A 13,943-nucleotide genomic window follows, 5' to 3' on the forward strand; every position below is an offset into this window, starting at 1 on the left:
CTCAGCTCTGTCACATAGCCCACGACCTTGGGCAAGTTACTTACTCTATCCTGTGCCTCAGTGTCCCCTGTAGTATCTCTGTCAGGGAATGGCTATGACGATGACATCAATATTTCTAATATGCCTAGAATAGGGCTTGGCTCATGGCTGTTAATGCTTTGCCTGTATCCTTTTTTTTTTTTTAAGATTTTATTTATTTATTCATGAGAAAGAGAGAGAGAGAAAGGCGGAAACACAGGCAGAGGGAGAAGCAGGCTCCATGCAGGGAGCCTGATGTGGGACTCAATCCCAGGTCTCCAGGATCAGGCCCTGGGCTGAAGGCGGCGCTAAACCGCTGAGCCACCCGGGCTGCCCTGCTTTACCGTATCCTGTACCCAACCACAGTTTCATATGGTTGAACTCCCAAAGGGTTCACCGAATGACTATCTCCTCAGAAGCAGGAGGACCCATATCTCAGACCCTTCCAGAAGGTTATAAATGCATGCCAGAAATCCAGTAATAAATGTATATGCTAAAGGTAATAAATGTATGAAAAGAGAAGATCACTTCAGGGGACAACATTTTTGTCAGGTTTAAGGAGACGAGATTTCCCTCTGGTGGGATCTGTACACATTCATTCTATTCACAGGGGCTTTTTCTTTCAATCAGTTGCTACTTTGCTATGATGTTTGCAGCATTTTTCAGCATGCCAGGGCAACTTTAAGTGCTGGGTCATTCAACTGTAGGGAGAAGGCTATAAGGAGGTCTGCCTGGAAAGCCTGTAATTTAGAACTGTTCAAATCTTTGCATCCAAATGGAAAATGGAAATGGTGTCAGGTTTGTGCCAAAAGGAAAGTCGTAATTGCTATGTGCTTCCCTTCCTGCCCTCCTGGGCAAAGGAACACGACTAACCAAGCAGGCTTCAGAGCTGTCATCTACAGACATTTAGCAGACTCTGCAGCTTAGTCTACTAGGAATATTAACCAAACACCGCGACACAAATGCTCCTTTTTGCAAGCGAGGGTTCTGCAAAAAAGTCGGCATCTCCCCTTTCATCTGCCCTGAGCTTTGCTGCCAGATTTAAGTGTCCTTACTAACTTTTTAATGAACTTTCTTCCCAGCATGTCAGTCCACTGTTTAACCACTAATGGCTCCCTCGGTCCTCCTGAATCAAATTCAATCTCTTCATCTTGACACTGGAAGGCCTCCATGACTTAGCAATGGATTTTGGCCCCCAAAGGCCTTCTAATTCATGGAGTCTGTCTCCTGGGGCTGCCATGATTTTTCTTAACCTCCAAACCTCGCTTCAGTTTCACTAAGTCCTCCCCTTCACCCAGAATAACCTCGTTCTTCTGTCCATTTATCCAAACCCTACTATAGCCTTCAAGATGTAAACCAACTTTCCGAGAAACTTTGATGATTCCATTATTCCATTCCTCACTCTTCTCCTTTCTGACTAGCCACGTTTAATTTGTCCCCAGTTCATACTTGTCTTGGGCTTTCTAACCTTTGCATATATATTTTTATTTCTACCACAACCACACTGAAAATATCTTGGGAATCAGGATCATTGTTTAATACCCTAAGTCTTTCCCATGCTGGTAAACTCTGGGCACATGTCAGGTACACATGGAATCCTGGTTGTCCAGTTTCCCAAATGCTGCCTTCTACACGAGAAAAAGGAAACTTTCTTAGCTAGATAAAGAGTCCTTCTTGGGGTGCATGGGTGGCTCAAATTCTTGATTTTGGCTCAGGTCATGATCTCAGGGCTGTGGGATAGGGTCCTGTGTCTGGCCCCATACTGGTCATGGAGCCTGCTTAAGATTCTCTCCTCCCCCACACCACTCGCTTACCCTCACTCTTTAGGAAAAAAAAAAAAAGTCCTTCTCAACTTGATTAAAGCACCAATTTGAAACCTGTACTTCATATTACACTTAAAAAGTAAAATATCAAAAAAAAATTTTTTTAAAGTAAAATATCATAGAATCCCCATTAAAATCAGAAACAAGCATGAACCCCATTTAATAGTCATCTAGAGGTGACAGTAAACTAAATATGAAAAGGAAACACAGGGTATACTTATTCATAATTTCCCAAAAGAATGAAAGAACAAGTCATTAGTACTATCAAGAGAGTTCAACAGTGTCCAGATTCAAACTCAGAGTACAAGAATCAGTGGCTTTCCTAAGCAAAAGCAATCAATGATTGGAAAGTATAATGGGGGAAAAAAGGGAGCCCATTCACAAAAGCACTAAAACTATAAAATATCTATGAGGAAAAAGCCACATAAGAATGTGCAATCTCAATGAAGAGATATCACAGTATTTCACTGAAGGATATAAAGATCTGAATAAATAGGGCATATTCCATATTTCTTACTGGGGAAGCATATTGTAGGGATGCTGACATTTCCCACACTAAACTATTAATTCGATGCAAGTCTATTCAAAATCCCAATATAAGTTTTATTGAACTACGACAAACTTATTCTATGATTCGTGTGGAACTATGAATCTGCCTGAATGGCTGTGAACATTTTGAACTAGAAGATTAATGAGCGAGGACTTGCTATCAAAACATAAAATAAAATTATGCTATAAAATGGTGTGGGTTTTGTGCAGGAATAGATAAAAAGACAGCAGAGCGGAACGGACCTCTGTAAAGATTTTATATTTGATGAAGTAGCATTTCAAACAATTGGGGAAAAGACAAACTATTCAATAAATGGATGTGGGACAACTAACTAGCCATTTTGAGAAATAGACATAGGTTTTGATTTCCTGTGTGTGCTGGATATCTTTGGTTTGCTCCTCCAGATACCTTCTCAAAAAAAAAAAAAAAAGAAAAAAAAAAAAAAAAAAGAAAGGAAGAACATGGGGCTTTGGAGTTAAATGGACATGTGACTCAAGAAACTTGCCTAATTTCCCTAGGACCTCCTCTGCAAAATGGGGGTAGTTTCTTATGAAGATTAAATCTGATAAAACCTGCTAGATGTGCTGCTGAGTTACTAGTTACTGAGATAGTATTGGTTGACTTTTCTCTCTCCGCTTGGCCCATGAGAATCTTGAGGGCCAAGAACATATGTCAGTTCTCCATATATCCTGGATGCCTGTGCAAATAGAAGCTCAGTTACATTTGTTGAAAGAACCAGTGAGTGAACAAGCCACACTTGTTCACTGTTAATGGATAAACATATGTTCACATATGTTCATTGTTAACGGGTAAACAAGAGATGCCTTTCTGGCTTCTGCCAGGAAGATCAAACATTTCTGGTTTGTGAGAACAATAAGCCAAAGAAAACCAGAGATCCGAGCCAGAAGGATAAGGATTTTCAGAGCAGGGAGACTCATCACATAAATCTAAGGTTTTCCAACTTTCTTCTTCAGAGCTCCAGGCTCTGCAGAGTGACCGGGCAGCCAGGGTCAAGAGTGTGGGTACCAGAAAGCTACCTGGGAACCTAGTTCCTAGGCCGAGACACAGAAAACACCAATGGACAACAGGCAGGCCACATATGGCCACAATGATAGAGCTCTGAACCCCAAACTCTGCAGCAACTGGCCTGGGAACCCAAACCACAACCCCTGTAATGTCAGTCTGGAGCATTTAGGATTTGTCAATAACCACTAGCTCCTCTAATTTTTGCTCCCACTGCCTCCTCTATTTCCAACTCAGGACCAATAAGAGAAAGCCAAACGAATTATATAAGATGTTCCACTTTTAGTTAGCCTCCTTCCAGCTTCCCCACACTAATACTACCTTCTTTTTTTTTTTTTTTTTTTTTTTTTTAATAATACTACCTTCTAATCAGAACATACCTATAGTCTGCCCTTTCTTCCCGAAAAAGCTTTCCCGCTTCTCTGCTAGTCTTGGAGTCCCTGCCAAATGCTAGCGATGGCAGCTGACTCCCTTGCTATATAGCGAGCACTCGATTAATAGCCCTGGTTTGTTCTTGTTTCAGCGGCCTTTATTTCCACAGGCCTTCTCCCATATTTCAGCTAGATTCATGTTATATGCTGGGGTTTATATGTAAGGTTTCAATTTTTTAAAGTTCTACTGCTAATCCTTTTTTTAAAAATTAAATTTATTTTTTATTGGTGTTCAATTTGCCAACATACAGAATAACACCCAGTGCTCATCCCATCAAGTGCCCACCTCAGTGTCCGTCACCCAGTCACCCCCACCCCCCGCCCACCTCCCCTTCCACCACCTCTAGTTTGTTTCCCAGACTTAGGAGTCTTTCATGTTCTGTCTCCCTTTCTGATATTTCCCACTTAATTTTTTCTCCTTTCCCCTTTATTCCCTTTCACTATTTTTTATATTCTCCAAATGAATGAGACCATATAATGTTTGTCCTTCTCCGATTGACTTACTTCACTCAGCATAATACCCTCCAGTTCCATCCACTCGAAGCAAATGGTGGGTATTTGTCGTTTCTAATGGCTGAGTAATATTCCATTGTATACATAAACCACATCTTTTTATCCTTTTTAAACAAAATTCACTAGTACAGATTGATGCCAGGAGACAAACTACTCAAGGAATCAAGTAAGCAGGCTCAGCTTGCATCAAACTAAGAAACAAGTGATGTATAGACAGTGGCAGGAAAGGGAGGCCAGACAAAGACAGGGCTGGGCCTGAATAATGGACAGAGGCTTCCAGAGACTTCTGTGGGCTATTTTTCTATAAGCCAGGCACAGCTGAATCCAGGGACTGGACTGCCTGGTTGGAATGCCACCTTACTAGCCCCTCCTCAGAGGTGGGCTGGAGTTAACCACAGTTCTAAGACTGTCGAAATGTCCACCTGCTGGAGATGCAAACAAATGAACCAAATATATATATTTATATATAAATTATTTTATATAAATTTATTTATATATAAATATATATATATTATATATAAATCAGGCCCTAGGGGACTCACATAAGAGGAAGATGCTTGGGAAGGTCCCAGCCCCTTACCTCCATGGGAAAATGGCTTCTTGGATTCTGGGATTGGAGCCTTGTCCATCTACCTATGACAGTTTGCCTGTCTGAAATCCTAAAATTCCCAGTATCGCTCTATACGGTCTTTAAATCTTTTTAGAATAGGTTATGGCTTGTATTTCCCAAACTGGTGAATGTTAATAATATATGTCACAGGAAAAAAGAAGTCAAATAAGGTTGGGGAATGCTGGTAAAACCAAGTTAAACAGCTTTCATTTTAGTAGGACTTTGCAAAACTAAATCTGCTAATATATGTGGGGAATCTGCAAGAAGGGGATACAGTCTACAGCATTTTCCAGACTTAGAAATTGGTTTCCTGCCCACCTATTTACATCTCCCTGAACATCATCCTATGGCAAACCACTTGGAGACATGGGATTGAGATAATGCTACCTTCCATAGAAAAAATATTACTTGGTTAACACCTCTTTAAAAAAAAAGATTTTATTATTTATTTGAGAGGGAAAGAGTGTGCAAGTGAGCACAAGTAGGGGGAGGGGCAGATGGAAAGGGAGAGGCAGAGAATCTCAAGTAGACTCTGTGCTGAGAGCAGAGCCCAACACAAGGCTTGATCTCATGACCCCAAGATCATGACCTAAGCTGAAACCAAGAGTCAGACACTTAAACAGCTGAGCCACCCAGGTGCCCCAAGTTAACACCTCTTATCATGCATTGTAACTTAACAAAGGAAGGATCAGGAGACCAGCTAGGAAGGTTGTAAGAGGGCAGTTTTGATGACAGGAGGAAGAAAATAAGATCATAACACAGGGCCAGAGCCTAAGAAGGTTACAGTTGGGTCTCAGGTCAGCCTAGCGCAATTTAAGGATAGTGATATTAATTTCCAGATGGAGGAAGTCAAAGATGATCCTTACCTGATTTGTAATCTTTCTTAACCAGCCCTAGAATCAATATCTCTAGAATATACAGCATGGCCAGGAGAATCACTGAATTCAATAAAAATGGAGATTTGGGTAAATGGTTCTTTTTATAGCATTTCATCAGTGATGACCGTTGACTCCATTTCAGAATTAAGATAACTAAGGGTGGGGATCCCTGGGTGGCACAGTGGTTTAGCGCCTGCTTTTGGCCCAGGGCGCGATCCTGGAGACCTGGGATCGAGTCCCACCTCGGGCTCCCGGTGCATGGAGCCTGCTTCTCCCTCTGCCTATGTCTCTGCCTCTCTCTCTCTCTCTCTGTGTGACTATCATAAATAAATAAAAATTAAAAAAAAAAAGATAACTAAGGGTGGAGAGATGATGCAACTCATCTGATGCCCCAATAAAGCCACTTTTCTTCTTGCAACCACACCATGCGGTCTTTGCTAGACCACCAGGAAGGAGAGTGAAGTGTTACAAGGATCCCTTGTTTACTTACTTGAGAATCACACAGCCTGTTCCTGCGGGTGGCGCTATCCAGAACACCTGGATCCGTGTCCTCCTCCGTGGGGTGCTTTCAGTGACCGCAACGGGACAGTTACTCATAAACTGTGTTTCTTCCTCATCTATGATCTGGGGAAAATAAATAAATTAAAATGCAATGTCACTTTGGGAAAGGCTCTTCAGTTTCCGAGTTGACACTTCCTTAATTTTATTTTTAAACCTGTCATTTTGTGTTAGCAGCTCTATATCCCCAGACACCAGAATAGTGCCTGGCATAGAGTCCCAGTCAATGCTTGTTGAATTAACATGAGGGCAAGGATTTGGCACGTGTTCTCTGCTCTTTGGGACCAGGATCTTGTGTCAGCACTTTGAGGAATAGGCCACTAGGTGATGATCTTGCTTATTTCCCTACCATAACTGTGTCCCACTTCAGGGAAAGAGAAAGAGGAGAAGGAGGAAGAGGAGGGGGAGGGGAATAATCCAAAGCCAGCACTTTCTACATAGCTAAAATTTGTAATTCAACTATGGTTTTATAACTTCAAATCAAAATGCTAAAAGAAAAAAAAAAAACCCTTTGGAGGAAGTACACCGAAGTACATAAATTCTATCCCAGCGTCATGGCACTATTTACTTGGCAGTCTCTACTTCGCTAGTTTGTGCATTGTGTCAGTGTTCTCCCAAGTTGGCCATCAAGGTTTCCTTGGACACTGCAAAAAAAAAAAAAAAAAAAAAAAAACAAAAACAAAACTGGTGGCCATTCCCATTCCCCAGGACTGTTTCAGCACTTCTCTGCTTGCTTCCGGGTATGCTGTCAGAACTTGCCTATCCCTCTTGTACTATTACAGACTGTTAGACCTGGAAGGATCTCTTGGGGGGAAGTCATCTAAATCCAGTCTGTCTTAAGTGCCAACTCCAACTGATCGGTGGTAGCTATGTCATGAGTAGTGCTAATAACAATAATAAATAATACTTACTGAGTGCGTAGCATGTACTAGGCACTAAGCTAAGTGCTTTATCTGTGTTACTCATTTAATCCTCAAATACAATTTAATAAGATGATAATATCCATATTGTATTTATTTTACTTTTAAAAATTCATATTCCTTTTAGGACAGCAGGTAGAAAAATGAAGTCACTCAGAAATGCTTTGGGCTCATCATACATTTTTATCGCCGGACAAAGCAAAAGCAATCGCGTATTATATTTTATTTATCTCTACATTCTTTACCCTTCTCCCACATATATATGCCCTTCTGAGTGTGTGTATAAACATAAGTTTATAAAGTTTATAATGTATATATGTATATATAACATATGTGTATATATTATATACATTATGCACGTGTATGTGTATATATGATATACATTATGTGTGTCTATATACACACGCACATATATATGTAACTTAAAGTTACATAGAATTGTTTTTTCTTTTAATGTTTCTTTCGCTTAATCTTATGCTTTTAAGACACAGGTTTTCCCCACTATCTGAATGTAGAGCATACCTATGAAATCTTTTATAAGCTAAAATGGCAAAAGCTGAAGAAGCAATTACTGTTAATTTATATGGAAAATTTTTGAGTGTTCCCAGACCCCAAAAATAACCTCCTCAGGCTTTTCTGATACCTTAAGACACATCCTGCTAACAGATGCACAAAGTAAATCAAGATAAAACACAGATGCTCACAGACACAGTTCAAAGCGATATGGGGCTTGATGCGGAGATGCTGAGTGTAGTTTCTGGGGAAGGAGCTTGGTCACGCCGCTCTGGCTGCTCAGGCGTGCACTGCCTCTAGACAGCTCACTGCGACACAAATGCTGAGTGCTATTTTCACTTACTGCCTTTTTCATAAAAGTGAAAATCCTCTTTGGATTTCTTTTCGTTGGTGAAAACAGGCACTAGTGTAGGTCTTCCATAAACGCAGAGTGGCATAACGTGAGCTTTCAAAAAGTGAGGATACCTGTATCCAAGTTATTACATGTGAAGGTAATTCATTGCTTCTGCCTGCTGCCTAGTATTCCACAGCAAGCATAGACCACATTTTACTTATCCATTCTCCCAGTGAGGCAGTCAGCTGACTTCCAGATCTTTACCTCCACAAACATTGCTGCAATGAAGCTCTTCATGCTGTGCTACTTGCAAACCCGCATGAGAGTTTTTCAGCAATATAAATATAGTGGAACTGTTCAGTTGTTTGCTTGTGAATATAATCGTATTAATTTCACTAAGTAAAAAAAGAAAAAAAGAAAAAAAAAATTTCACTAAGTACTGGGACACCTGGGTGGCTCAGCACGTGATCCCAGAGTCCCGGGATCAAGTCCCACGTTGGGCTTCCTGCGTGGAGCCTGCTTTTCCCTCTGCCTATGTCTCTGCCTCTCTTCCTTGGTGTCTCTCATGAATAAATAAATAAAATCTTTAAAAAATTTTCAATAAGTACTGCCAGATTGTTGAGCAGAATGGCTATACCATTCACTCTATTTTCCATGCAGAAGTGTTCTCATTTCCCCATATCCTTGCCAGCACTTATGAGAATTGGACTTTCTAATTGTTTCCAATCTGATGGATGTAAAGTGGTATCTTAATTTAATACAAATTTGGGCAACTCTTCATAAATTTATCAGGTTTTTCCTTCTGTGAATTGCCTACTCAGAATCTTTGCCAATGGATCTTTTGTTATAATTGCTTATTAGTTTCAGGAAGTTTTCTGTTGATTCTTTCAGATTCTCTCATGTAGAAAATCATGTCATCTGAGAAAAGAGTTTTATTTTTTTCCTTCCCAATCAGTATTTCCTTTTCCTACCTTTTATTTCCTTTCCTATCTTTTTCTTGCTGATTTATAGTACTTTTTAGATATGAATCCCTAATCACTTACAAATATCTTTCTATCACCCAGAGGTTCATTTTATTTTTAGCATTCTTTGTTTAACAGAAATAATTTTCATCTAGTCAAATTCACCAATTTCTCTCCTATGGCTTGCACTTTTGTGGTCTTGCCTTAAAAAACAGATGACAAAAGATATTTTCTAGTGTTTTTTTTCCCATTAGCTTTATAACTTTACCTTTCACATTTAGGTCTTCAATCCATTTAGTTTATTTTTTAATATAAGAGAGCAGGACTCCAACTGCATTTTTTCCACATTGTGAGCTATTTAAAAATAATTAATGAACTTACTTTTTTAAGAGTAGTTCAGGTTTATGGCAAAATTGAGCAGAAAGTACCGAGTTCCCACAGACTCCCTGTCTCTACACATGAACAACCTTCTCTATTATCAACATCCAGCACCAGAGTGGTACATTTGTTACAACTGATGAACCTACACTGACACATCATCATCACACAAAGTCCAGAGTTTACATGAGGGTTCACTCCTGGTGCTGTTAATTCTATCAGTTTTGACAAATGTATAATTGAATGCATTCATCACAGAAGTTTTATAGTATTGTACTGAATAGTTTCACTGCCTTAAAAATCCTTGGTGCTCTGCCTATTCATCCTTCCCTCCCTCCAACCCCTAGTAACCAGTAATCTTTTGTTATAATTGCTTATTAGTTTCAGGAAGTTTTCTGTTGATTCTTTCAGATTCTCTTATGTCATGTCATCTGAGATGAGAGTTTTATTTTTTCCTTCCCAATCTATATACCTTTTATTTCCTTTTCTTGTCTTATTGCATTATTAGGTATAGGTTTTGTTTGCAGATGTTCTTTATCAAATTGAGACATTCCTCTCTACTCCGAGTTTGCTGAGGGTTTTTATCATGTGGGTGCTGGGTTTTGTCAAATGCTCTTTCCACATCTATAGATAATGATCACATTTTTCTTATTTAATCTGTTGATGGATTATGTTAACTGATTTTCAAATGTTGAACCAGCCCTGCGTTAGCTGGGATAAATTCCACCACTTGGGTTATAGTTTTTATTTTTTTTATACGTTGTTGGATTTGGTTACTGACATTTTGTTGAAGAATTTTAAGTCTATATTCATGAGAAATAGGAGTCTGCAGTTTTCTTTCTTTCTTTCTTTCTTTTTCTTTTTCTTTTTCTTTTTTTTTTTTTTTGCAAAGTCTTGGCCAGGTTTTGGTGTTAGGGTAACACAGGCATCATAAAATGAGTTAGAAAGTAGAGTGTTGGTATAATTTCTTCATTCAATGTTTGGTATAATTCACCAGTGAACCCATCTGGGTCTGATGCTTTCTGTTTTGGGAAATTATTAATTATTGATTCAATTCTTTATAACAGATATAGGCCTATTCAGACTGTCTATTTCTTCTTGTGTAAGTATTGACAGATTTTATCTTTCAAGGAATTGGTTTGTTTCATGTAGGTTATCAAGTCTATGGGCATACAGTTGTTCATAATAGCCCTTTATTATTCCTTTTTTTTTTTTAAGAATTTATTTATTTACTCATGAGAGACACACACAGAGAGAGAGAGAGAGAGAGGCAGAGACACAGGCAGAGGGAGAAGCAAGCTCCATGCAGAGAGCCCGACGTGGGACTCGATCCAGAGTCTCCAGGATCACACCCTGGGCCAAACGCAGGCACTAAATCGCTAAGCCACCAGGGATGCTCCCCTTTATTATTCCTCTAGAGTCCATGGATCTGCAGTAATGTTCCTTCTTTCATTTCTGATATCAGTGATTTTCGTCTTTTCTCTTTCTTTTTTTTAGTGTGTCTAGGCCTTACCAATTTCTTTGATCTTTTCGAAGAGCCAATCATTTGAGTCTGTTAGCTTTCTCTATTGATTTTTAATTTCACTCATTTCTGATCCCATTTTCATTACTTCTTTTCCTCTACTTACTTTGGATATAATTTTTTCTTTTTCTAAGGAGTAATCTAGATCTTTTTCTTTTCTAAGATACATATTTGATGCTATATTTTCCCTTAAGCATTGCTTTTGTTGCATTCCGCAAACTTTGATAAGTTATATTTTAATTTTCATTTAGTTTAAAATATTTTAAAAATTCTTTTGAAATTTCTTCCTTGACCCATGTGTCAGTTAAAAATGTGTGGTTTATGGGGATTTTCCACCTATCTTCTGTTACTGATTTCTAGTTTAATTTCATTGTAGTCTAAGAGCAAACACTGTATGATTTCTGTTCTTTTAAATTGGCTAAGGCATGTTTTATAGCCCAGAATGTGGTATATCTTGGTAAATGTTTCATGTGAGCATGAGAAGAATGTGTAACCTGCTATTGTTAGATGAAGTAATGTATAGATGTCAGTTATATTCATTTTATAGATGGTGCTATTGAGTTCAGTTATGTCCTTATTGATTCTGACTGGTGGATCTGTCCATTTCTAATAGTGGGGTGTTGAATTTTCCAACTAGGATAGTGGATTCATCTATTTCTCCTTATAGTTCTATCAGTTTTCACTTCACATACTTTGATGCTCTGTTGTAAGGTGCAAATACATTGAGGATTACTATGTCTTCTTAGAGTACTGACCCCCTTATCACTATGTAATACTCCTCTTATTTTTGGTAACATTCCTTGCTCTGAAGTCTGCTTTGTAGATATTAATATAGCTGCTCTTGCTTTCTTATGATCAGTGTTAGCGCTGTGTATCTCGCTCTATCATTCTGCTTTTAATTATATGTGTCTTTATATTTAAAGTGTGTTTCTTGTGGACAACATACCAGGGTCTTGTTTTTGATTCACTCTGACAATCTTTTAGTTGGTATATTTAGACTATTGATATTTAAGGTGATTATTAATGTAGTTGGATTAATACTTGTTCTTGTTTTCTATTTGTTTACCTTTTTGTTTTTATTTTTGTCTTTCTCGTTTCTATCATTTTTGTCTTTGATTGAACATTTTTATGATTCTATTTTTTCTCTTTTCTTAGCAAATAAATTATACTTCTTTTCTTATTTGCTTTTTTTTAGTGGTTGTCTTAGAATTCATAGTCTACATTTACAACCAGCTCAAGCCTATTTTCAAATAACACTATACTGATTTACAGACATGCAGTTACCTTATAATAACCAAATATTCCTAGTTCCTTCCTCCTCTCCTCTGCATGGTTGTTGTCACTTATTTTACTTATACATAAGCATGTATATATAGACATAAACATACATAATTGAATGAATTGTTACTGTTATTATTTTGAACATACTATTACCTTTAGATCAATTAAGTATAAGAAAAATAAATTTTTTTATTATTCTTTCACTTATTTTTTCTTTGATGCTCTTCTTTATGAAGATCCAAGTTTCTGACTTATATTATTTTTCTTCTCTATAAAGAACTTTAAAAACATTTCTTGCAAGACAGATCTACTGGCAACAAATTCCTTCAGTTTTGACTTGTCTGATAAATTCTTTATTTTTCCTTCACACTTGAAGAAAATTTTATAGGATACATAATTCTCAGTTAGTGTTTTGTTTCTCTCAATACATTAAATATTTCAGTTTACTCTCTTCTTGTTTGCATGGTTTCTGAGGATAAATTGAATATAATTCTTATCTTTGTTCCTATATAGGTAAGGTCTTTTTCTCTACCTCTAGCTTCTTTCGAGATTTTTTTCTTTACCTTTGATTTTCTTTCTTTTTACCCCCAAGATATTTATTTATTTTGTATATATTTTTAATTGGAGTTTGATTTGCCAACATATAATATAACCCCCAGTACTCATCCCATCAAGTGCCTCCCTCAGTGCCTGTCACCCAGTCATCCCAACCCCCTGCCCACCTCCCCTTCCACCACCCCTTGTTCGTTTCCCAGCATTAGGAGTCTCTCATGGTCTGTCACCCTTTCTGATATTTCCCACTCATTTTCTCTCCTTTTCCCCTTTAATCCCTTTTACTATTTTTTATATTCCCCGAATGAATGAAACCATATGTTTGTCGTCCTCTGATTGACTTACTTCACTCAGCATAATACCCTCCAGTTCCATCCACGTTGAAGCAAATGGTGGGTATTTGTCGTTTCTAATGGCTGAGGAATATTCCATTGTATACATAGACCACATCTTCTTTATCCATTCATCTTTCAATGGACACGAGGCTCCTTCCACAGTTTGGCTATTGTGGACATTGCTGCTATAAACATCGGGGTGCAGGTGTCCTGCCGTTTGACTGCATCTGTATCTTTGGGGTAAATCCCCACTAGCGCAATTGCTGGGTTGTAGGGCAGATCTATTTTTAACTCTTTGAGGAACCTCTACAGTTTTCCAGAGTGGCTGTTCTGGTTTGCATTCTCACCAACAGTGCAAGGGGGTTCCCCTTTCTCCACATCCTCTCCAACATTTGTTGTTTCCTGCCTTGTTAATTTTCCCCATTCTCACTGGTGTGAGGTGGGATCTCATTGTGGTTTTGATTTGTATTTCCCTGACAACAAGTGATGCGGAGCATTTTCTCATGCGCTTCTTGGCCATGTGTATGTCTTCTTTGGTGAAATTTCTGTTCATGTCTTTTGCCCATTTCATGATTGGATTGTTTGTTTTTTTGCTGTTGAGTTTAATAAGTTCTTTATAGATCTCAGATACTAGTCCTTTATCTGATATGTCATTTACAAATATCTTCTCCCATTCTGTAGGTTGTCTTTTAGTTTTGTTGACGGTTTCTTTGCTGTGCAGGAGCTTTTTATCTTGATTAAG

The 13,943-nt window shown here is 38.3% G+C and overlaps 1 protein-coding gene across 4 annotated transcripts in view; it reads right to left on the minus strand.

Annotated features, from left to right (window-relative positions):
* SPON1 (spondin 1) overlaps nucleotides 1-13,943 on the minus strand; it is a 251,436-nt gene that overhangs the window by 171,989 nt on the left and 65,504 nt on the right. For all 4 annotated transcript variants that reach the window (XR_005983970.1, XR_005983969.1, XM_041730694.1 and 1 more), the window contains exon 3: nucleotides 6,337-6,470. Coding sequence is in view for 2 of the 4 variants with exons in the window: in XM_041730694.1 (XP_041586628.1) it covers nucleotides 6,337-6,470 (134 nt within the window). In the remaining 2 variants the exon portion in view is untranslated. The remainder of the gene's footprint in view (nucleotides 1-6,336; nucleotides 6,471-13,943) is intronic.

The sequence above is a fragment of the Vulpes lagopus genome, chromosome 15 (assembly GCF_018345385.1).
Source record: "Vulpes lagopus strain Blue_001 chromosome 15, ASM1834538v1, whole genome shotgun sequence".
NCBI classification, from domain to species: domain Eukaryota; kingdom Metazoa; phylum Chordata; class Mammalia; order Carnivora; family Canidae; genus Vulpes; species Vulpes lagopus.